This window comes from Salvelinus fontinalis, chromosome 42 (genome assembly GCF_029448725.1).
Source record: "Salvelinus fontinalis isolate EN_2023a chromosome 42, ASM2944872v1, whole genome shotgun sequence".
NCBI lineage: Eukaryota > Metazoa > Chordata > Actinopteri > Salmoniformes > Salmonidae > Salvelinus > Salvelinus fontinalis.
In genome coordinates, this window is record NC_074706.1 from 22619952 (window position 1) to 22645599 (window position 25648).

General features: G+C 42.2%; 1 protein-coding gene across 1 annotated transcript; it reads left to right on the top strand.

Moving 5' to 3' along the window:
* The first annotated feature begins 5797 nt into the window (after positions 1 to 5797).
* On the top strand, positions 5798 to 24637 carry LOC129841147 (zinc finger protein 777-like). Its single transcript, XM_055909285.1, has 6 exons — positions 5798 to 6315; positions 18347 to 18477; positions 18678 to 18851; positions 22564 to 22716; positions 23092 to 23203; positions 23413 to 24637. The coding sequence occupies exons 1-6, from the start codon at positions 6033 to 6035 to the stop codon at positions 24360 to 24362; spliced, it is 1803 nt and encodes a 600-aa protein (XP_055765260.1). The 5' UTR covers positions 5798 to 6032; the 3' UTR covers positions 24363 to 24637.
* Positions 24638 to 25648: the final 1011 nt, after the last annotated feature.

Genomic DNA, 25648 nt, shown 5'->3' on the forward strand with positions numbered 1-25648 from the left:
TCACTCTTACTAAATGTTATCCAGCACACCATCAATTATTAAGCATTATGTAGGCATATAAACTGTCCTAAATATAGTAGCCTACTGTACTTAATAAAAACGAAAACTGTCCAAAGAAAATTAACTGTATAAATCGGAAAGTGTCACGTCTGGCTGGGCCCCTCAACATGCCCTTCAGTGGGTGCATGCTGCTTCAGTGGGTGCATGTGAAAGGTTGTCATTATGAAAACAAATATTGAAGAAAAAAAGAGAAGGATGTGGAAGAAGGAAGTGGGGCTCACAAGCGTTCCGAGAAGTTGCAATGTTCCTGAATCTCCGGTGACTCATTTAGCTTCCCAACAGGAATACAAATAAAAACCCTGGACCATTGCACCATCTAGTGGAGTATAGGGATAAATGGATTTCGTTTTTTGTACATTCAAGACCATAAAGGGAGGCCCGCAGTGACTGAAAAGCAGTCTGGAGCTCTTCAACAGCCTGAACCAAAGAAGGTGCACATGAATATATGACTGTATCATCTGCATATAGATGTAACTTTGCTGGTTGCATCCCATTTCCCAAATCATTAATACTAATTGAGAACAACATTGGAGCACACCTATATTCATCTCAAGAATGCTAGACGTGTGATTGTCAGTATATACACATTGTGTTCTGTCAGAAAGATAATTCCCAAACCAATTTACTGCCCCTTCACTGAGACCAATGTTTCTGAGTCTAGCTTGCAACAATTCATGGTCAACTGAATCAAAGGCCTTTAATAAATCCACAAACAGAGCAGCACAATGTTGCTTTTTATCAAGTGCATTAATGTTGTAATTTGCCACTGCAATAGCTGCAGTTGTGGAGCTGTGCCCCGATCTAAAGCCAGACTGAACCTAGCTCAGTATGTTCTTTTCAATTAAGACATTTTTTTAAACTGTGAGTTCTCTATGGATCCATAGACTTTGCTTGCTTGTACTATCATAATGATATTTAAAAACACATCAGATAAAAACAGATCAAAAACTGATATCTTTATTTATATCACTTCCACATAATTGTACACTGTACAAATGGATTACTTTATAATATTGAGAAAAGGGCCTCCCGAGTGGTGCAGCGGTCTGAGCTACTGCATCGCAGCGCTTGAGGCGTTACTACAGACCTGGGTTTGATCCCAGGCCGTTTCACAGCCGGCCGTGACCGGGAAACCCATTAGGCTGCGCACAATTGGCCTAGCGTCGTCCGGGTTAGGGGAGGGTTTGGCCGGCCAGGATTTCCTTGTCCCATTGCGCTCTAGCAACTCCTTGTGGCGGGCTGGGCGCCTGCAAGCAGACTTCAGTCACCAGCTGGACAGGGTTTCCAGGTTAAGCAAGCAGTGTATCAAGAAACAGTGCTGCTCGGCAGGGTCGTGTTTCGGAGGACGCTTGGCTCTCGATCTTAGCCTCTCCCGAGTCCGTAGGGGAGTTACAGCAATGGGACAAGACTAACTACCAATTGGTGATTAAAAGTGGTCAAATAAATAAATTATAATAAATAATGTTGAGAAACAATGACTAGGCAACTTGAAAATTGACTTAGGCCTAAAATAAGAAAAGTCAAGTGATTCATTTAAACCAACTAATTTGAAGTGACCATTTTAGGATGCCACGTATCCTAGAACGTCCAGTAAGTAGCCCAGGGCTCTAAAGGTGACTAGGGTCTTGTTTTTTCTCTGTGTGAGTGTTCCTCCCATCTTGTGACCGTGGGCTGGAAAACAGAAAACATGGAATTCCCAGAAAGGAAGCCTTGACCTTTGCTCTGAATTGTTTGTGACTACATTTAAAACAAGGGTTAACTAAACCAACCATTGGAGGGAAGCCAGTTCTGCTGAGATGACATGGCCTTGATGTCATGCTTTCATTGGGGAAGAGATCCAAAAACAACCCCTTCTGTGGTCGTTTCCTCTATAACCCTCCCATGGCACTGGGTAGTAGGTAGGAGTTGTCCTTAAATCAGATATTTTTCATCATCTTCCAGACTGACTGGTCTCTACAAACTGGGTCAGAGTGTATAACCTGCTTATGTCTGTTTAAGGGGGTAATTTACCACATACCCCTCATTAACCATTTGTTAACTTGTCATTTGAAACGGGGTTGCAAATACCTGTTTTTAGAGAGACAGTAAACCTAAGCAAAATAAAGGACAGATTAATATTTACCTTACTGAGGCGATGTAGAAATAGTCATAATAATACTTTTCTTTCTAAAAAATAAATAAAATAAAGGTATTCTCTGAGCTTGAAAGTTACTGATCATGACTAAGAGATTGAATGTGATAAGAAATTATATATATATATATATATATATATATATATATATATATATATAGACAGTGTTGTAATGATGTGCAAATAGTTAAAGTACAAAAGGGAAAATAAATAAACATAAATAGTTTGTGGCGGGACACAAGGTGGCAGGACACAATGCAGATAGCCCGGTTAGCCAATGTGCGCGAGCACTGATTGGTCGGCCCAATTGAGGTAGTATGTACATGAATGTATAGTTAAAGTGACTATGCATATATGATAAACAGAGAGTAGCAGTAGCGTAAAAGAGGGGTTGGGGGGGGGCACACAATGCAAATAGTCCGGGTAGCCGTTTGATTACCTGTTCAGCAGTCTTATGGCTTGGGGGTAAAAACTGTTGAGAAGCCTTTTTGTCCTAGACTTCGCACTCCGGTACCACTTGCCATGCGGTAGTAGAGAGAACAGTCTATGACTGGGGTCTTTGACCGTTTTTAGGGCCTTCGTCTGACACCGCCTTGTGTAGAGGTCCTGGATGGCAGGCAGCTTAGCCCCAGTGATGTACTGGGCCGTACGCACTACCCTCTGTAGTGCCTTGCGTTCAGAGGCCGAGCAATTGCCGTACCAGGGCAGTGATGCAACCAGTCAGGATGCTCTCGATGTTGCAGCTGTAGAACCTTTTGAGGATCTTGGGAACCCATGCCAAATCTTTTTAGTTTCCTGAGGGGGAATAGGCTTTGTCGTGCCCTCTTCACGACTGTCTTCGTGTGTTTGGACCATGTTATTTTGTTGTTGATGTGGACGCCATTTTAAGTCTGCTTGAAATGTGTAAATTTTATAGGGAAGCTGAGAGGTCAAATATACTGTTTAGGTTTTCTACTGCCAAGTTTACACCTTGAAATATTTTGTCCAGGAAATTGTCTAGAAGGGATTGAATTTGTTGTTGCATTATTTATTTATTTTCCTTCAATCTATAACATTTCTTAATATTATTCAGTTCCTTTGGCTTTGATGCTTCATGAGATTGAGCACAGCTCTGTACAAGTAGGCTGTGATCTGATAGAGCATTCACAGTCAGTCCACTGACACCCCTACGAGACTCTGGGTTGAGGTCTGTGATAAAGTAGTCTACAGTACTACTGCCAAGAGATGGGCTATAGGTGTACCTACCGTAGGATGACCATCAAAGCCTACCATTGACTATGTACATTCCCAGCGTCCTAAAGAGCTGCAGTTGTGACCCGTTTTTGTTGCTTATGTCGTCTTAGTTGTGTCAAGGGGGCCATATGGGGGAGGGAATGCTGTCACCTCCAGGTAGGTGTTTGTCCCCTGTGTGCTGACGGTGTCAGGTTCTTGTCCAGTTCTGGCATTGAGGTCGTACATGTCCCTGGGCCTGGAAATTGTTGATCTCCCCCTCTAGGATGGAAAAGCTGTCATCATTAAAGTATGAGGATTCTATTAGGGGTGCATATAGGTAGCACACAAGGCCATTTTTCTCTTATTCATTTCTAGCCAAATGTGAAACGTTCCTGACTCATTTAATAGAGTGGGTTAGGTCTGCAATGTACCAAATTAGCATACCCCCTGAGTCTCTTCCCTGTTTCACACCTGGTGATTTGGTGGATGGGACTCCCATCTCTCTGTAACCTAGAGGGCAACCAGTGGATCCTTGGGTGGCTGTAATAGTGGGAGTTGGGCCTGTTGCTCTGCTCACGGCCTCATATGTCCTGCTGTCATGTTGAGGTCCTTGATGCAGTGGCGTGTGGCCAGGGTTTGCTAGGGTTGGTCTTAGCTGGTTGGGGTGTGGCTGGTGATGCTGTGGTCTGCATGTAGGTCCTTTTGGTGTGGGTTCTCACAGTGCAGTTCCTTCGGGAGGGGGTCTTGCACGTCTGGGAGGGTGTCTCGCTGGTCTCGGCGGGTTGTCCGTTGCTCCTGTGTGAGGTGCTGGGGCTACGATTGAGGGTGATGTCCTTCAGGGTCCTGGAAAAAGTTGGGATTGCTGCCTTGTAGAGGTGGACCTGGTCGTAGAGGCTGATAAAGTCCAGGGTGGAGTTGTGGGCTAGGTAGACATTAGGTTTTGGAGGTACAGTCTCGCGAAATGCTTGCATTCACCTGCTGTATGGTGGCAGGGTGAAAGTATTTGTGGTATAAGGGTCTCTCTCGCCCGCTCTCTCTTTCTCCTTTGCCAAGATAATCCATCCACCTGACAGGTGTGGCATATCAAGCTGCTGATTAAACAGCATGATCATTACAAAAACGACCTGTTTTTTCAAGGTATCTGTGACCAACAGATGCATATCTGTATTCCCAGTCATGTGAAATCCATAAATTAGGGCTTAATGAATTTATTTCAATTGACTCTTTTCCTCATATGAACTGTAACTCAGTAAAATCTTTGAAATTGTTGCGTTTATATTTTTGTTCAGTATAGATGACTCTAAAGACTGAGGTATAGACTTGGGAGGAGTAATTTTACATTTACATGTTTTTTGTCATTTAGGAGACTTGAGCAACTTGTCATTCAGAGCAACTTACAAGAGGAATTGGGGTTAAGTGCCTTGCTCAAGAACACATCGACAGATTTTTGACCTGGTCAACTTGGGGATTTGAACTAGCTCCAGAAAGATTCCCGAGTTTCTGACTTGGAATTCCTAGTTGTTTGAATGCTGGCATAAGTGTTTAGACACCGGACACGAACCAATAACACAATTTCTCTTATTAGCGTCATGGCAGCAGCACTAGTTTCCCGGCAGCAACATTAAGACTTCCAGTTTTTGCCTTCAAAATAAAAGACTGCGGTAAAACGCTGTGTGTATGATACGAAATCAATCATTTTTGCAGCTTTGCATAGTGCATAATGTTAAAATAATAAACTAAAAAGAGAATGACTACTTTATATAAGATACATCATATTATAATGTGGTGCACATTGAGAAATGCTTGGAACTTGAATAAATGACTGTAAAGAACATAATATTCTACAGACCCTATTGATCTAGTACTAGAGTCTATATATGGTGTTATTTCTTGGATGATACCCAGCAAGCCCTTTCTACTCCACTCATTTCATTGCTCCCAATGCAATACACTGTAGGCCTATAAATTACATTATTGGCTTAGAGAGAAAAAACTATTCTATGTGCCAATGTAAAAGTGGGGTTGGAAATACTCAGTAGGGTCTGTAGAATGTATGGTGTTATTTCATGGGGGACTGAGGTTGGTCCCAATGGAATGAGTGGAGCAAAAGGCCAGCAACACTCTCTATTATTCAGAGCCCCATTGAAATGACACAGAGCCCTATTGAAATGCGGCACCCAAAATAGTTTTTGCTCTATAAGCCAATATGTATTCCATTAACAGTGATTCACATTGGGGGCATTCATATGACTTTGGAACATGGTGCAAATGTCACTTAAATATGAACAAATGTAAATACATTCATGTTATTGACAGTTTTCTACTAATACTTGAAGAACCTTTATTTTGAAAATGTCTAAAACAATGACCCGGAAGTATTTTACGTGCTGCTGACGAGACACTGACATTTCTCGTCACTGTGAACGGAAGTAAACAGTGACGAAGAACAATTTCCACGTTAGCGATTTGATTTAGACGTTTATTAACACCATGGACATCTAAATTTGACTCATTTAACTGCACAACATCACATACTTACCCCAGGTTGTTTTTCATTCGCGTTGGAGACAGGACTTGGTTGATACATTTTATCTATATAACGCTAGCTAGCTGCTAATGTTAGCTAACAATGGCCAACTGTATTGTTTTTCACACTCAAATAGCCTCCATCATGGAGGTGCTAGCGAATGCAGCCGTGGCAGAGATCTGTAAACTCGTAGACGACGACTATGCAGTGTTTCGTTTGGAAATAAGTCAAAGCCAGAAAGAAATCAGGACATTACGAAGGAAACTACAGCTACAGGAACTTAAGGTGTCACGGGAGCGCGCAGAGGGGACAATGCGAGAGCGCGTCCTTGCCAGTCGTCCCAGAAGTGTCAAGATCATGGACCGATACAGGGGAATGGCAAGAGGTACATTTTGCATAAATGCGCTGCATTAGTTAAATAAAACTAAATTGAATGAACATGAAATTGATTTCTACAGTATAGGCCTATACTTTAGGTAGGCTATATATTTTTTATGCATTTACGGTGATACGACCGCTACAGAAGTCAGGACATTCATACCTCTTGTTGTTTCGCGGAGCAGCACAGAGCTGTTGTGGAGAAAGTTGTATTCTATGGTATATTGGCAAACGCACAATTTAATGTACATCCCACCACCTACTGTGAGGGATGGAAACAGGATTCCCATAAATGAATAAAAATACCCATAAAAAAACGAAACTAAATCAAACAACTTTGCTGTTTAAAAAATTAAACCGATCTGATGCCTACTCAGGCTCAAGGGGAAACTGGGAGGGCAGGTCTTCCGGCGCCAGTACCCCTTACAAGTCTTCATATGTAAAATCTTTAAGTCACAAAAACGTTTCTGCCACAGCCACAATATTGTCCAGTTTCTTAGTCTTCTACGAGACTTATGCCGTACAGTTAATAACTGTGGCAATGACTACCACAAAATCCACCCTTTTAACACACAGTATCTTTTGACTGGCAGCAAATATTTACTACAGGCTGTGGTGCGTCCACTAACATATCTTCACTAGCATCCCTTGTTTTCTCAATTGTTTTAAATCACCTCTGCATAGGAGATTTGATTGGCCGCTTTAACTACATCGTTCTTCAATATACTCTGTCCGTCTGCACACACTTGAATCATGGCCAAATCCTTTACAATTCTTACACTGCAATGGTTTGGAGATTAAAGCTCTTACAGCGTATCTTACATAACCAAGCTTCACACGCATATGTTGCTCTTTATCAAAAAACAACAGGACCGACAGACTTTGAAGGAAGTTGTCAAGTAAGTGAGTTTGTGTTTACACAGGACCTCTCGCCCCCACCTATAGTCAACCAATCATGTCAGTGCGGAGCTATACAGAGCAGTACTGAGCTCAATTTGGCCTTTGCATGCCTCCCGAGACTCCGCGATTGCGTCACACCGTCCATACGGATCCTCCGACCACATTTTCGGATCATGCATAAATTGTCTTAAGTCGGCCCGTTCCCCTCTGCGTATTTGTTCAGGGCCCGGTTTCCCAGAAGCATCGTAAGGCTAAGTATATCGTTAAAACCTTCGTAGGAGCATTGTTAAATCTCCAAGCTGTTTCCTAAAACCATAGTTAATGTTGCACTTAAACGCTCATAATTTAACGCCTGCCTTAGCCAACTCGTAGAACAGCTGAGTGGGTTGTTAGATGCTTTTTTGCTCTCCAGCGTCACTTTATACACAGAAGAGATATGTTATCCGTGACCACCGATAACTTCACAACGAAGTTGCCTATGTCTTTGCAATTGTAGGGATAAAATATGCTTAAAAATTAAAATTGAGATGACTGCATAAAAAATATATAGCCTACCTACAATGTTAGGCCTATATGTTTCAATGATATTGAAATACATGTTCACTCAATTGAGTTTTATTTGTCTACTGTTTAATTTTTGCCTCAATATATTTAATATAATGTAGCCTAATGTGCTCAATGATCTTGATTGTATTGTGGAATCATGTTTATGTTAAGGTATGATTTGAATGGAGAAAACTGACCCGAGAACAGCGCTGCCTTTCTTTCGATTCTACCAGTATCTACAGTTGAAGTCGGAAGTTTACATACACTTAGGTTGGAGTCATTAAAACTCCTTTTTCAACCACTCCACAAATTTCTTGTTAACAAACTATAGTTTTGGGAAGTCGGTTTTAACATCTACTTTGTGCATGACACAAGTAATTTTTCCAACAATTGTTTACAGACAGATTATTTCACTTATAATTCAATGTTTCACAATTCCAGTGGGTCAGAAGTTTACATACACTAAGTTGACTATGCCTTTAAACAGCTTGGAAAATTTCAGAAAATGATGTCATGGCTTTAGAAGCTTCTGATAGGCTAATTTACATAATTTGAGTCAATTGGAGGTGTACCTGTGGATGTATTTCAAGGCCTACCTTCAAACTCAGTGCCTCTTTGCTTGACATCATAGGAAAATCAAAAGAAATCAGCCAAGACCCCAGAAAAAAAGACCTCATGTTTGGTTCATCCTTGGGAGAAATTTCCAAATGTCTGAAGGTACCATGTTCATCTGTACAAACAATAGTACGCAAGTATAAACACCAGGCGCAGCCATCATACCGCTCAGGAAGGAGATGCGTTCTGTCTCCTAGAGATGAACGTACTTTGGTGCGAAAAGTGCAAATCAATTCCAGAACAACAGCAAAGGACCTTGTGAAGATGCTGGAGGAAACAGGTACAAAAGTATATCCACAGTAAAACAAGTCCTATATCGACATAAACTGAAAGGCCGCTCAGCAAGGAAGAAGCCACTGCCCCAAAACTGGCATAAAAAAGCCAGACTACGGTATGCAACATGGGGACAAAGATCATACTTTTTGGAGAAATGTCCTCTGGTCTGATGAAACAAAAATAGAACTGTTTGGCCGTAATGACCATCGTTATGTTTGGAGGAAAAACGGGGATGCTTGCAAGCTGAAGAACACAATCCCAACCGAGAAGCACGGGGGTGGCAGCATTATGTTGTCGGGGTCCTTTGCTGCAGGAGGAACTGGTGCACTTCACAAAATAGATGGCATCATGAGGCAGGAAAATTATGTGGATTTATAGAAGCAACATCTCAAGACATCAGTCAGGAAGTTAAAGCTTGTTTGCAAATGGGTCTTCCAAATGGACAATGACCCCAAGCATACTTCCAAAGTTGTGGCAAAATGACGTAAGGACAACAAAGTCAAGGTATTGGAGTGGCCATCACAAAGCCCTGACCTCAATCCCATAGAAAATTTGTGGGCAGAACTGAAAAAGCGTGTGCGAGCAAGGAGGCCATACAAACCTGACTAAGTTACACCAGCTCTGTCAGGAGGAATGGGCCAAAATTCCCCCAACTTATTGTGGGAAGCTTGTAGAAGGCTACCCGAAACGTTTGACCCAAGTTAAACAATTTAAAGGCAATGCTACCAAATACTAATTGAGTGTATGTAAACTTCTGACCCACTGGGAATGTGATGAAAGAAATAAAAGCTGAAATAAATCATTCTCTCTATTATTATTCTGACATTTCACATTCTTAAAATAAAGTGGTGATCCTAACTGACCTAAGACAGGGAATTTTTACTCTGATTAAATGTCAGGAATTGTGAAAAACTTGAGTTTAAATGTATTTTGCTAATTTGTATGTAAACTTCTGACTTCAACTGTATATCACCTTGATCTACAGTACCAGTCAAATGTTTGGAGACACTTATGCACTTACTCATGGTTTCTTTATTTTTACTATTTTCTACAATGTAGAATAATAGTGACAACATCAAAACTATGAAATAATATGTTGATCACTTGTTGGATGCTTTTCCATCACTCTTCGGTCCAACTCATCCCAAACCATCTCAATTGGGTTGAGGTCGGGTGATTTTAGAGGCCAGGTCATCTGATGCAGCCCTCCATCACTCTCCTTCTTGGTCAAATAGCCCTTACACAACCTGGAGGTGTGTTGGGTCATTGTCCTGTTGAAAAACAAATGATAGTCCCACTAAGCGCAAACCAGATGGGATGGCTTATCGCTGCAGAATGCTGTGGTAGCCATGCTGGTTAAGTGTGCCTTGAATTCTAAATAAATCACTGACAGTGTCACCAGCAAAGCACCATCACACCTCCTCTATGCTTCACCGTGGGAACTAGAGGTCGACCGATTAATCGGAATTGCCGATTAATTAGGGCCGGTTTCAAGTTTTCATAACAATCGGAAATCGGTATCGTTGGACGCCGATTTAAAATAAAATTATTTTTATTTTTTTACACCTTTATTTAAATTAATACACAGAAGTATATATTTTTAAACCTGCATATTTAGCTAAAAGAAATCCAGGTTAGCAGGCAATATTAACCAGGTGAAATTGTGTCACTTCTCTTGCGTTCATTGCACGCAGAGTCAGGGTATATGCAACAGTTTGGGCCGCCTGGCTCGTTGCGAACTAATTTGCCAGAATTATGACATAACATTGAAGGTTGTGCAATGTAACAGGAATATTTAGACTTATGGATGCCACCCGTTAGATAAAATACGGAACGGTTCCGTATTTCACTGAAAGAATAAATGTTTTGTTTTCGAGATGATAGTTTCCGGATTCGACCATATTAATGACCTAAGGCTCGTTTTTCTGTGTGTTATTATGTTATAATTAAGTCTATGATTTGATAGATCAGTCTGACTGAGCGATGGTAGGCACCAGCAGGCTCGTAAGCATTCATTCAAACAGCAATTTTGTGCGTTTTGCCAGCATCTCTTCACAATGCTTCAAGCACTGTTTATGACTTCAAGCCTATCAACTCCCGAGATTAGGCTGGTGTAACCGATGTGAAATGGCTAGCTAGTTAGCGGGATGCGCGCTAATAGTGTTTCAAACGTCACTTGCTCTGAGACTTGGAGTAGTTGTTCCCCTTGCTCTGCATGGGTAACGCTGCTTCGAGGGTGGCTGTTGTCGATGTGTTCCTGGTTCGAGCCCAGGTAGGAGCGAGGAGCGGGACGGAAGCTATACTGTTACACTGGCAATACTAAAGTGCCTATAAGAACATCCAATAGTCAAAGGTATATGAAATACAAATCGTATAGAGAGAAATAGTCCTATAATTCCTATAATAACTACAACCTAAAACTTCTTACCTGGGAATATTGAAGACTCATGTTAAAAGGAACCACCAGCTTTCATATGTTCTCATGTTCTGAGCAAGGAACTTTAACGTTAGGTTTCTTACATGGCACATATTGCACTTTTACTTTCTTCTCCAACACTTTGTTTTTGCATTATTTAAACCAAATTGAACATGTTTCATTATTTATTTGAGGCTAAATTGATTTTATTGATGTATTATATTAAGTTAAAATAAGTGTTCATTCAGTATTGTTGTAATTGTCATTATTACAAATACATTTTTTTTTAAATCGGCCGATTAATCGGTATCGGCCTTGTTTGGTCCTCCAATAATCGGTATCGGCGTTGAAAAATCATAATCGGTCGACCTCTAGTGGGAACCACACATGCAGAGATCATCTGTTCACCTACAGTACTCTCCATCTCACGAATACATGGCGGTTGGAACCAAAAACCTTACTTTTGGACCCATCAGACTAAAGGACAGATTTCCACCGGTTTAATGTCCATTACTCGTGTTTCTTGGCCCAAGCCAGTCTTCTTCTTATTGGTGTCCTTTAGTAGTGTTTTATTTGCAGCAATTTGACCATGAAGGCCTGATTCACCCAGTCTCCTCTGTACAGTTGATGTTGAAATGTGTCTGTTACTCGAACTCTGTGAAGTATTTTATTTGGGCTGCAATTTCTGATGCTGGCATCTCTAATAAACTTATCCTCTGCAGCAGAGGTAACTCTGGTTCTTCCTTTCCTGTGGCGGTCCTCATGAGAGCCAGTTTCATCATAGCGCTTGATGGTTTTACAACTGCACTTGAAGAAACTTTCAAAGTTCTTGAAATTTTCCATATTAACTGACCTTCATGTCTTAAAGTAACGATGGACTGTTGTTTCTCTTTGCTTATTTGAGCTGTTCTTGCCATAAAATGGACTTGGTCTTTTACCAAATAGGACTATCTTCTGTATACCACCCCTACCTTGTCACAACGCAACTGATTGGCTCATACGCATTAAGAAGGAAAGAAATTCCACCAATTAGCTTTTAACAAGGCATACCTGTTAATTGAAATCCATTCCAGGTGACTACCTCATGAAGCTGGTTGAGAGAATGCCAAGAGTGTGCAAAGCTGTCATCAAGGTGGCTACTTTGAAGAATCTCAAATATAAAATATATTTTGATTTGTTAAACACTTTTTTGGTTACTACATGATTCCATATGTGTTATTTCATAGTTTTGATGTCTTCACTATTATTCTACAATGTAGAAAATAGTAAAAATAAAGAAAAACCCTTGAATGAGTAGATGTGTCCAAACTTTTGACTGGTACTGTACAATAAGGCCGTGACAACAAAAAGACCACACAGTGGTGGAATAAATTCAACTACACATGTTTGTTTCATCACAAAACTGGAGAGCAATATCCATCCGCTGAAGTCCACAAAACAAATATTGCATGTAACAAACAGTTATATCACATGCAGTATTGTGAAGCAATTTAATGTTTTCGACAGTTTACTAAACAACTACTGATTTAGAACCACAGAGTTACCACAAGTCAGCACAAAGACAACAGGAGCACTGCCTCCGCTATTCCATCACCATTTCAACTTAAACATTTAAACATCATCAAATCAACAAAACTATATATGCTTAGTTTAATACACTGAAAAAAAAACTTAAAGATACAAAAAAAAAAGATTTAGTTCTATCAATGTTGCTAAATATCATACTTGTAGACTAGTTAAATGCCTATGCCATCCTCCTCTCTTTGATGTTGGCAAAACGGTCTATGGCTCTGTCATACAGCACGCTTTTAGTTTTTGTTGTCATAGGCTACATAGCTAAAACGCTTGCTAACCTGACTTCCTCACATGGGCAACAATGAACCAGCTAAGTTAGCTAGCTAGTTAACGTGAGCCTTCTAGGCTACATCTAAACTACATATTGACCTTCAATCGTCTCAGGCCAGTGGTACAACATTAATTTATGGTTAGATCTGAATCGCCATCATAATCATTGGCCTGTACAGAGAATTAAGTCAAAATCCCCATTCATGGCCAATTTAGCGAGCTAGCTACTGAAGACCAGAAACAATAATGACGTTTTGCTTAGGATGTGATTTGATTGGTGTGAAGCCGAATCCAAACTGGCCTCCCTTGGGACAACCTACTGACAACTTATGCTGATTGGCTAATTATTTTATAAAAATGTTTATCAAGGGAGGCCAAATGCTTGCTGGCATCAATCAATCAAATGCTCCGGCGGCAACATGTCATACTCTTTTGTTCCAGACAGCATCAGATACATGGGCTTCACATGCTGAGACAGAGGGTCGCTGTTTCCCTCGCTCGGATGATTTCTCCTGTGAAATTCAGCCCCTTGCAAATAGATGGAACATTTTGAAAAAACAGAGATGAAAGAGACCTTATTTTAACATTTAAATTCTTTTATTGGTCAAATGTTTGGGGAAGCCTGGCTTCCCTTGGCGTCCATGAAAACACAGCACTGTATTTAGGCTATTGTTTATATGTGTATTTCACACTATGTTGAGGTAAAAATCTTAGTATAATGCTTATGTGGATGACAAGCCCCAATACATGTCGATGTCATTGTCAGTTAAAACTACTTTGACGACCACCATCACCGCTTTCTGTATGCTAGCTATGCTACCAGTTTATACGAATGGGAGCTAGCATTTAGCAGTCTTTTTTTCTAAACCTGAAAAGTGACAATCTCTAAATGTTATGCAGCGAAAAGAGCCAAATGTATTCAAATTGGATTTGAGTAACCACATTGTGGGCCTGTTACAATATATCAATCATGATGGATTTGACAAATATCCCCGTTGTTAGATCAGATTTGTTGAGTGTGCGCCAATCCAACTTCCTTCTGTCCCCTACGGTCTGCATTCCATTGACCTCTTTACCACGTCTATCCCCATTACCTTCCCAATCTCTTTCCAGGAGTTCAAACACATTTTTGTGTCTTTTGAAATCCCTACATGAGGTATCATAAATAGTTATTTTTATTTGTGAACTTCTTCTGATAGCCTTTCATCAAAGTTGATAGCCTTTCATTGGTTGTCAAGGAAGTTGTCAAGGAAGTGAGTTTGTGTTTATAGTGGATTTACCACCCCCACCTACCGTCAAACAATCATGTCAATGTGGAGCTATTCGGAGCCCCCCTTGTTGTTACAAAATATAAGAGGCGCATGGCATCGCTGTACGGAGCTCGATTTGGCCTCCACAAGCCTCTGAATGCTCCGCAATTGCGTCACACCCTGCGTACGGAGTGTGGTGGTTAATTTCTTTATCAAATGAGAGACACACTTATCACACAAGTCAGAGTTATACTTAAACCACATCTTTAATAATAAGAGATTTGCAATGGCAATGACTTTCAACGATTCACTATTTCTAATGATCCGTTGAGAGTGACAACACAATGGCTACTGAGATCTTTTATAGCAAAGATCCATCCCCTAGTCGACATAACAAACCACATATATTAGGAACAGTTCACAAAGTGAGACTTTATCAAGGAGAAAGGAGTATCCCGTAGCCAGATAGCATTTGCTATAAATTATCGTTCAGTTTGGTCTCTAAGACAAGGTTCTAATCTCGTTCCTGGTACTTCATAGCACAAAAACACCAACTCATCCAATGGCATAACTCAATTGTCAACTCTAGATACTCCCATCTCAAGGAAAACCCATTCTTGACTCCTCTCCTGGACAAGCTCACTGAGGGGAGTGAGCCTCTAGGTCAGGGGTGTCAAAGTCAAATGGACGGAGGGCCAAATAAAAAATTTAGCTACAAGCCGAGGGCCGGACTGTTCGAATGTTCATTGAAATTTTTTTAAATGACGCATATAGTCTAGTGAACCTAATTGAACCTACTGAAAACCTAACAAATATATTCCAATATGATCAGATAAATAAAGCAATATTTTCTTATGGCTCTGTCAGTAATCTTTAATTTTCAACAGACACAAAAGACAAATTTCCTTTATATAAAAATCCCCATAACATGAACATTAAATGAAAGAAACCGGTATTCAAGGCACCATCAGTAGCCTATATTTTCTATTTTAGCAAAAGTGGGCTAAATTTACTTCAAAGAAAAAAACAATAATAGCAATTTTCTATCATCCACTCAACTGAAATATTTTTAAAATATAATTGGATTGAAATACAATAAAATAAAGTGCAAAAATCTATTAATCAAAAACAACACTTTGTTTAAGGAGAAGTAACATGCAGTGAAAACAAATATTAAACTTTAACTTTTAAACTTGAACTGAGTAAAAACTCTAAATATGTGATTGCACAGTAATGTTCACTTGTTTGAGGTTGAGGGTGATACTTGGTGGTGTCCCATCTTTTCCACAAGTTCATCAATGTTCGGGGTAAGGCTCTGAGCTGAGGAAATCCTCAGAATTGAGTGGAGGTGTTCAGCAGTAAGTCGACTTCTGTGTGATGTTTTGTTCAGGTTCATCAAAGAAAACAGTTGTTCACACAGGTATGTGCTGCCAAACATAGACAACGTTTGAGCAGCCTGGATGCGCAGCTGGGGCATTGTGTCGGGGAGGAAACGGGCGAACTCCGCAGCACCCACTGCCGCATATTTTGCCCTCAGTGCATCATTGCATTGGAGGTCAATCAACTCCGTTTGGTGGTGAGCTTTCCACGTCAACAGCAAATGGGTTACCGAGCAGTTCCAACCTGCTTTTTTGTGCTTCAAAGTCAGCAAATCGGCGTCGAAAGTCAGCGGCAAGCATACCTATTTTATCAGCCAACTGTGCGCTCGGGAACGCACTGGTAGAGAGCTTCTCTTTCATGGTCTGGCAGCTGGGAAAGTGGCTCAAATTTTCTTTCCGCATCTGCGTCTCCCACAGAGTCAGTTTGGTTTTAAATGCCTTCACTGTACTGTACATATCAGAGATGACATGATCCCGACCCTGCAGCTGCAAGTTCATTGCATTCAGATGACTCGTAATGTCACACAGAAAAGCCATTTCACACAGAAACATTTCGTCTCGGAGTTGTGTTGTGTCTTTCCCTTTGCTGTCCAAGAACAGACAAATCTCCTCACGAAGCTCGAAACATCTTTGAAGCACCTTTCCCTGGCTTAGCCATCGCACCTCTGTGTGATAAGGCAAATCACCATGCTCCGTTTCTAACTCCGTCAGAAATGCCTTGAACTGGCGGTGATTCAAACCTTTGGCTCTGATAAAGTTAACTGTGCGCGTGATGATGCTCATTACATGCTCCATTTTCAAGGCTTTACCGCACAACGCTTCCTGGTGTATGATACAATGATAAGCTGTCAGCTCACCTGTCGCGTTTTCCTCTTGCATCTTTTCCCGTATCTTCGCCACCAGTCCGCTCCTGTGTCCACACATCGCAGGTGCTCCGTCGGTTGTCAAACCCACGAGTTTTTCCCAAGGCAGCTCCATCTCATTTACACATCTTGACACCTCTTCATACAAATCATGCCCCGTAGTTGTGCCATGCATAGGACGTAAAGCCAAAAACTCCTCTGTCACGCTTAGGCTGGAGTCCACTCCGCGGATGAAAATTGACAACTGGGCAATGTCAGAAATGTCGGTGCTCTCATCCACAGCCAAGGAATATGCAATGAAATCTTTTCCCTTTTTCACAAGCTGCTCTTTTAGATTGATGGACAACTGGTCTACTCTCTCGGCAATGGTGTTTCTGCTCAGACTCACATTTAAAAAGAGTTGCCTTTTTTCTGGGCAAACTTCGTCACAAACTTTAATCATGCAGTTTTTGATGAAATCCCCCTCCGTAAATGGCCGGGCTGATTTAGCGATCTCTTCTGCCAAAATAAAACTGGCCTTGACAGCAGCCTGGCCTTGTGATTTGGCTTTTTTGAACAGAGCCTGTCGAGATTTGAGGCCTCGTTTTAATTCCTCTGCCTTTTGTAGCCTTTGTTCCATGTCCATATTCTTGTTTTTGTCCGCGTGTTTCGTTTCATAATGTCGTCTCAGATTATACTCTTTCAGTACCGCCACACTTTCTCCACACAGAAGACACACATGTTTTCCAGCTACCTCCGTGAACATATACTCCGACTCCCACCTTGTTTGAAACCCCCGGTTCTCAGTGTCCACCTTCCGTTTTGCCATTTTTGATGGGTATCTGAAAGTTAATTTTACTGTGATGCTGACGACTGCTGTGCCAATAAATATTGAAATGAAGCAGCCTACTGCTCGGTGCGTCACCGTTGCATTGTGGGAAATGTAGTATTGGTGCGTGTAAAAGATCTGCGGGCTGCCGGCTTGCTGCGGTCTGCGGGCCGGTTCTAATAATAAATCAAGATCATCCCAGGGGCCGTAAAAAACCTTCTCGCGGGCCGGATGTGGCCCGCGGGCCTTGACTCTGACATATGTGCTCTAGGTCATACACTATCCCAGGATAAGTGCAACATCAGAGATGACATACAATGTTCCATCCTGACCTCTCCCCTCTCTGGGCCCCAGGTGACTGAGCCCCAGCTGAGGGAAGAAGTGCAACTGCCAACACCAGAGTCCAAAAGGGATACATTCTAATAACAAGTATATCACATAAGCATATTATGCAGATAAGACATCTTAATTGTCTATGTTACCCAACTAATTCTGATTCATCCACCACGGGAGCCTTTGGATCAAGCATAAATTGGCTTTAAGCAAAAGTTGTCTCTGCTTGGTGTTTTGGGAAATATGTTACATGTTAGGCCGTTGTAGGAAAGATGAACCGTTAATTCCATCGCTATCGGGAAACCGGGCCCAGATGTGTTACCCAGAATTGGGTCTTGGTCAGTTTTTGGATAGCGTGCAATAATTCCCCTATCTTCCGCAAAGACACAATAATATATTCTAACCAGATTCTTGATTGGGGCTACAGGTAGCCTACCGGATAAGAGTGTTGGACCAGTAACCAAAAAGTTGCTTGCTCGAATCTCTGACTAGGGGAAAAATCTGTTGATGTGCCCTTGCGCAAGGCACTTAACCCTAGTCGCTCCTGTAAGTCGTTCTGGATAAGAGTCTGATAAATGACTCAATGTAAAATGTTTTTTTTTTACTGCATTTCAAATGATTTACTCAATGAAAACAATGTGATGCATGGAAAATAATACATCAATTAATAAATAGTGTATCAAGAAGTTATGAGAAGTGTTACCTTACACCCTGGCCAATTATAGACAGTGTCAATAGTGTACAATATACTGTTGAGCATTGACAATACCGAACTTAAGCCCATCTTTCCCCCAATCACTCTCTCAGGTGAAGGACATCTCACTGGAGGCCACAGGGGCTTTGTGAAGCCAGCGGGACACAATACTTGGAGAGATGACCAACCAATCACTGTTGATGAGGGGAGTGGAACCTCAACCCAGCACGTTATCGTGATAGAGGTTAGTGTAATAATATTACATCAAAATTACAGTACATCAAATGTGGCCAGTTTATTTAAAAAAGGCTCCCCTCAGCTATTCACTTGCTTACATGTACATCTTCATTTATCTGCCATAGAGGAGCTTGTGAGACTTCCCCATGACATTGTTATCCAATTTAACTCATGTACCGATAATAGCCTCCTCTCTTCTTGTGTCAGTCTGCAGATATAGAGGCTGCAGGTCCTGGGGTCAAGCTGGAGAGGTCTGAAGGAGAGGAGGACCCACGGCACAGCAGAGACATCCAGTCTGTAACTACAGGGGGAGCTCCTGCCGCTCCAGAGGATCCCACCGCCTCACCAGCACAGCCCAGGACCAGACGCAGCATCACGGAGGTCAGTGGAACGCTGAACGCCGGCCTCAAGTCAGAGACTGACAAAGAGACTTTAACTGTAACACAAAGGCTTTTACCCACACGATCTGACCACAGATCAGACCCAGAAAGACTGGAGCCACTGGGCTGTCCTCCTGCTCTCAGCTCAGAGTATTTACTTTATGGTAACCTAAGCCCGAGGACGGTTCAATCCCATCGGGACTCAGGTGACGCGTTAGAGACCGGCAATGATCCGTCTTGTTCTTACACTAAAGAGATGGACCCTGGCAACATGCCCTTGGGTTTAGAGACACAGACTGATCTGTCTAGAGGGGACTGGAACCAGTACAGTAGTAGTGTATACTCTGAAGGGTGCCTAGATAAGAAAGGAGATGGTCTGGTTGTAGAGGAAGTGACTGTGAAAGTGGAGGGCGACGTTTCTCCCACATGGAATGCAGATGGTCACCTAGGAGATGGAATCTCACAGGGAAGAGATTTCTTAGATTACAGTGAAAGCTTAGAAACAAATACAAATGTTGCTACCCACTCCCCTTTACACGCGCTCAGGCATCACGACCCAGTTTCCACGTCGATGGGGCCTTCAGATTCATACGGCCATGTCTTTTTCGATCAGGTGTTGAACTCAAACAACAGGGCTAGAGCCCAGGCTCAGGGAGGGGGAGCCACATCAGGATATAGTAAAGAGAAACGGTTCCTCTGCATGTTCTGTAACAAAGGCTTCAGTTGCTCCCAGAAGGTGGAGAGGCACCAGAGGGTCCACACAGGGGAGAAACCATTCAGCTGTACCCAGTGTGACATGCGCTTCGCCCAGGCTGGCCACCTGAAGAGGCACCAGAGGGTCCACACAGGGGAGAAACCCTACAGCTGTACCCAGTGTCACATGCGCTTCGCCCAGGCTGGTGACCTGAAGAGGCACCAGAGGGTCCACACAGGGGAGAAACCCTATAGCTGCCCCCAGTGTGAGAAGAGGTTCTCAGAGAGGAGCTACCTCAGGATGCACCAGCAGAAAAACCATTCCACTCTATAACATAGAAAGTAATCATTCCACTCGATAGCTTCTGACGTTTAGATCAAATCCTGCATTAAAGACACATTTTCATTGTTTTCAGCAGAAAAGACCCACAGATGCATTTGGAATATTCCTTGGTAGAATATTGCATCCAGACATTGTGTGATATGATATGCACTGAGTGTACAAAACATTAGGAACACCTTCTTAAAATTGAGTTGCATCCCTTTTGTCCTTAGTACAGTCTCAATTCGTCAGAGCATGAACTCTACAAGGTGTCGAAAGCATTCCACAGGGATGCTGGCCCATGTTGACTCCAATGCTTCCCACAGTTGTGTCAAATTGGTTGGATGTCCTTCGGGTGGTGGACCATTCTTGATACACACGGGAAACAGTTGAGTGTGAAAAACCCAGCAGTGTTGCAGTTATTGACACACTCAAACCGACTACCATACCCCGTTAAAAGGCATTTTCGTCTTGCCCATTCACCCTCTAAATGGCACACATACACAATCCATGTCTCAATTGCCTCAAAGCTTAAAACTCCTTCTTTAACCTGTCTCCTCCCCTTTATTTACACTGATCTAAGTACATTTAACAAGTGACATCAATAAGGGATCATAGCTTTCACCTGGATTCACCTGGTCAGTCTATGTCATGGAAAAAGCAGGAACGTGTTCCTAATGTTCTGTACACTCGGTGTATAAGCCACATAAGCCTAAAAAGTCTGTTACATATTGTGTTTGTACTGTGTAGGCTATATGATGTTCACAAATGCCTTGTTTCATTACTTCCAATCAACTACTTCACCCCCCCCCCCCCCCCAAGACATGTTTAATGAGAAATTAATGCAGTTTATCAACTTCATGCAGATTTTTAGTTGAGTCGTGTGTATGTGTGATTTTCATATGGTGTATTTAAAACTTGTTTATGTTTAATAAACACAAAATGGGACTTTTCATCCTAAGACTTTCATTGAGATTCTCTTTAGTATAAATCACATCTGGACCCGTATCCACAAAGCATCTCAGAATAGATCCCAGCAGTTAAAATCTGTTTTAAGACTAAAATAACTCCCAGCTCAGAGTAGGTTTTAGGATGACGTCGAGACACTGCCCAGACAAACTCTGAGCTAGGAGTAAAATCAACTCATAAAAGTGTATCTCAACTGATAATCACGACATCCTGCAAAGGAAAGATAGTGATGACGCTCATTGACGTTGTTTGCAAATGATAGGGAATAACCAATCACAATGAGGCATCACCAGCTGTGAACTCCATAGCACTCATCTACATCAAATGTTGCAATGGTAAAATGTTTGATATAATATTCACCTGACACGATCACTTTGCCTACTCTTAATTATCACCTAATATGTTGGCATGAATAACCTTTCAATTTCTTTTGACCAATTCCCCTTTAACAACTTCTCAACTTTGAACTCCCGTTTATCAAATCACTTGCCGATAATGTTGCATACGTTTGAAAGGTTTTTCATCGGACACAATCAAAGTTAAAATAAGCCCTAAATGCTTTCAGTTGCCCAACTCACCGGCATGCCCGATTTAGGCTTTTTTGTTGCACTCCAAAGGGATAACATGAAATAGCATGATGTAGGTAATTAAATAATCGAAAGAAAAACTTGTTTATTTATTAGCCTAGTGGTTATAAGTATTTAGGCATATCATGTGAAATAGGCCATGTGAAATCATTGTCAAAATCGCCAGAGGGTCTAAATTATTTATGGATTGATCATATAGACATATCAAAACATTATTTTAATAACTTCAAAGCAATTGCATGTGGCACAGGAACCACTGACTCGCTTCATTACCAAGACACCTGCTGGTAACTCTGAACTGTTTAGGACAGCTCATGAGGTCTCCTAAATATCTGTTGACAAGGTGGGACTCTTATGGCTAAAGAGGCTTCACACATAGCTTTTATTTTTACTCATCAGAGTAGGAGTAAAATTTCTCTTCTCAGCACTTACGACCAATTTTCTACTTTGAGAGGCTTTTGTTGATACGGCCCAACAAAGAGTCTCAGAGTAAAAGTGCTGATCGAGGATCAGGTCCCCACCTGTCTACATAGTCTTATTCATTATGATCTAAAAAGGCAAAACTGATCCTAGATCAGCACTCCTCTGGGAGGCTTTGTGGATACAGACCCCTGATTTCACCCTATTCTACATAGCCCGACAGAGCATTATAACCAGACTACTTACTAATGATACCTACACATCCCCACACACTAACAAACACCTACTGTACACGTCAAAATAGTTCAGTCAGGTTTGTCTGATGATGACATCATAGCTGACTCATATTTACCCACAACATGATATTTATGTCCACCATGATGGGCTTAACAACAATGAAGTCATTCTGTAACTACAGTACAGGACTCAAACGTAGAACGTACACACACACACGATAACAAGGATTTTGTGTTGTAGATATGTGATAGTAGAGTAGTGGCCTGAGGACACACACCTAATGTTGTGAAAGGTAATGTAATGTTTTCATTGTGCTGAACCCCAGGAAGTGTAGGTCCTCCCTTGGCAGCTGCTAATGGGGATCCTTAATACATATAAACATAGTGGGGATTGGTAAACACTCCATGTTGAAAGTGTGTTTATTATCTGTGTGTACGTACCTGTGTGCGTATGTCTGGGTAATCTGTCTCACCTGTCTCTTTCAGGAGGAGGAGGGTCCAGAGGTGTTGCTGGTGAAGGAGGAGGGTCTGGGCAACCCTGAGGGGACCATGGTCATGGAGGACAACCAGACTACACCTCCTCCTGAACCCACAGAGGAACCAGCTGAGCAGCACAGGACCACACACAGTCTCACAGAGGTGAGCCCACTGAACTACTGTCTGAATGGTATTATTTCAGGGCCTGTATCCACAAAGCCTCTCAGAGTAGGAGTGCTGTTCTTGGATCAGTTTAGCCTTTTTGGTCATAATTAATATGATTATATGGAAAGATCCTAGATCAGCACTCCTACTCAGAGATTTTATGGATACAGGCCCAGGTGTTGATTAGTTTTGTTTAAGTGTGGGACCCTGCGTTTGAATTATCCAACCATTTAAGTGTCAGGTGATCAAATCAACTGACATGTTTGCATAGTACTCATCAATCCCTCATTTCCCAATCAGAAAATGCTCCATAGCAGGGTGCTCATAACAGATTTCTTGATCCAACATCCTCTCACTCTGTATCTCTTACAGTCAGTAGACATGGAGGATGGGAAGCCTGATCTGCTGCTGGTCAAAGAGGAGACGATAGAGGACAGACAAGAGAGCATTGACCTGCTGAGTGGACTAAAGATGGGGGAGCAAGGTAAGGAAGAAATACATATAGCCTACGTACAGTATGGGTACTTTATTTCTAAAACAATATCAATACAATTTGTATGATATAATGAAATAAACAATACGATGTATATCAACATAACAGTCATAGATATCGCCAGGCAAATAACACGCACAAAATCCATGTCTATGATTTTTGTTCTGTTGCTAAGTCTGGATTGTAATATTTGCCTGAAGGTGGCTGGCTGGAGGCAAACAGAGAAGACTGGGTGGCCATCTTGGATTCCCAGACTGGTGCCGCCAAAGGCCCAGAGGATGACATCACCGAGCAGGCTGGGACCAGGAGCGACATAGTGGAGGTCAGTGGATGGGACCGTGTCCTCAACTCTGGGATGGGGAACAACACTGTTAACCACAACCAGAAACAGTCTGTCAAATACAAAACAACAACCGAACTTAGTCTCCATGACAACAGACTGGCTGAGACCAGGACGAGGTTTAGATTTGGTCCACGGGGACGGGGAGGTGTCCGTATGCGGCAGGAGAGAACAGACACAGACTCTGCTAGCGATGCTCCGTCCTGCTCCTATAGTTGTGATTCAGAGAGACTGATGGCGCCTCAGGTTAACCCCCTAACAGATGCTGCCTTCAGCCTGCCTTCTATAGGATCTATCAACTGGAACATGGACCCTGCAACAACACAGACACTCCCTGGCCGTCCTCCTCACACTCTCCTAATGTTAAACCAGACCTCAGACAATGCCAGTGCACTAAATGGCTACACAAGCCCATTGACAAATGACAGTAGTAGTAACTCTATCAGCAGATCTGGTGGCAAAGAGAAATGCTTCCCGTGTTCGTTCTGTTGGAAAGTTTTCAGTTTCCACAAACAGATGGAGAGCCATCAGAGGATGCACACGGGGGAGAAACCGTTTGGCTGCCACCTGTGTGAGAAGAAGTTCTCCCACCAGCACCACCTGAAAAGGCACCAGAGGGTCCACACAGGGGAGAAACCCTACAGCTGCCCCCAGTGTGAGAAGAGGTTCTCCCACCAGCACCATCTGAAGACGCACCTGAAGGTCCACACGGGAGAGAGGCCATTCACCTGTACGCACTGCGGGAAGAGGTTCTCAGAGAGGAGTTACCTCAGGATACACCAGCAGAAAATGCACATGGCCCATGTATAGAGTATAGTAACATGTTATGTAGTACTAGCTAGTTTGTTTGTTTAATTAATTCTGCTGGTTTTGGATGTATAGGGAACTGGTCAACGGAGGAAAGAATGAGTATGATGAGGCCGAGTAAATGATATGGTGATGGTTGGTGTGATGGTGTCTGTAAAAATGCTTTACTTATGAAGAGTGACAACCTTGTCCTGTTGTTTGATAATAAAGAAATGATATGCCTTAATTCATGTTTACTTGACATGTATAATTGTGTGCAATAAAAGTACTGTACTTAACGTTATGTGAGTATGACCATTTTGTTTAAATGAAATACAAAATTGACTCTGTACTGACTGACTTGTATATTTTTGTATCATTGCAGGGACTGAGTTTCTCTTCTCTGTCGAACCAAAATATATATTTTTTTACCCCAATTTCGTGGTATCCAATTGTTAGTAGTTACTGTCTCATCACTACAACTTCCGTACGGACTCGGGAGAGGCGAAGGTCGAGAGCCATACATCCTCCGAAACACAACCCAACCAAGCCGCACTGCTTTTTAACACAGCGCGCATCCAACCCAGAAGCCAGCCGCACCAATGTGTTGGAGGAAACACCGTACACCTAGCAACCTGGTCAGCGTGCACTGCGCCCGGCCCGCCACAGGAGTCGCTAGTGCGCGATGAGACAAGGATATCCCTGCCGGCCACACCCTCCCTAACCCGGACGACGCTAGGCCAGTTGTGCGCTGCCCCATGGGCTTCCCGGTCGCGGCCGGCTGCGACAGAGCCTGGGCTCAAACCCAGAGTCTCTGGTGGCACAGCCTTAAACCACTGCGCCACCCGGGAGGCCCTATTATACTTAATTATTGAATCAACACATACAGTTGAAGTCAGAAGTTTACATAGGCCTTAGCCAAATTAATTTAAACTCAGTATTTCACTATTCCTGACATATAATCCTAGTTAGGATCAGCACTTTATTTTAAGAATGTGAAATGTCAGAATAATAGTACAGAGAATTATTTATTTCAGCTTTTATTTCTTTCATCACATTCCCAGTGGGTCAGAAGTTTACATACACTCAATTAGTATTTGGTAGCATTGCCTTTAAATTGTTTAACTTGGGTCAAAAATTTCAGGTAGCCTTCCACAAGCTTCCCACAATAAGTTGGGGGAATTTTGGCCCATTCCTCCTGACAGAGCTGGTGTAACTTAGTCAGGTTTGTATGGCCTCCTTGCTTACAAATTGTCTATGGGATTGAGGTCAGAGCTTTGTGATGGCCACTCCAATACCTTGACTTTGTT

Bases quoted from the DNA above. Each gene is read 5' to 3' on its own strand.
- LOC129841147 (XM_055909285.1), top strand. From the start codon at position 6,033: ATGGCCAACTGTATTGTTTTTCACACTCAAATAGCCTCCATCATGGAG. The intron at 6,316-18,346 runs GTACATTTTGCA...TCACTCTCTCAG, and splicing joins ATACAGGGGAATGGCAAGAG to GTGAAGGACATCTCACTGGA. The intron at 23,204-23,412 runs GTAAGGAAGAAA...ATTTGCCTGAAG, and splicing joins ACTAAAGATGGGGGAGCAAG to GTGGCTGGCTGGAGGCAAAC.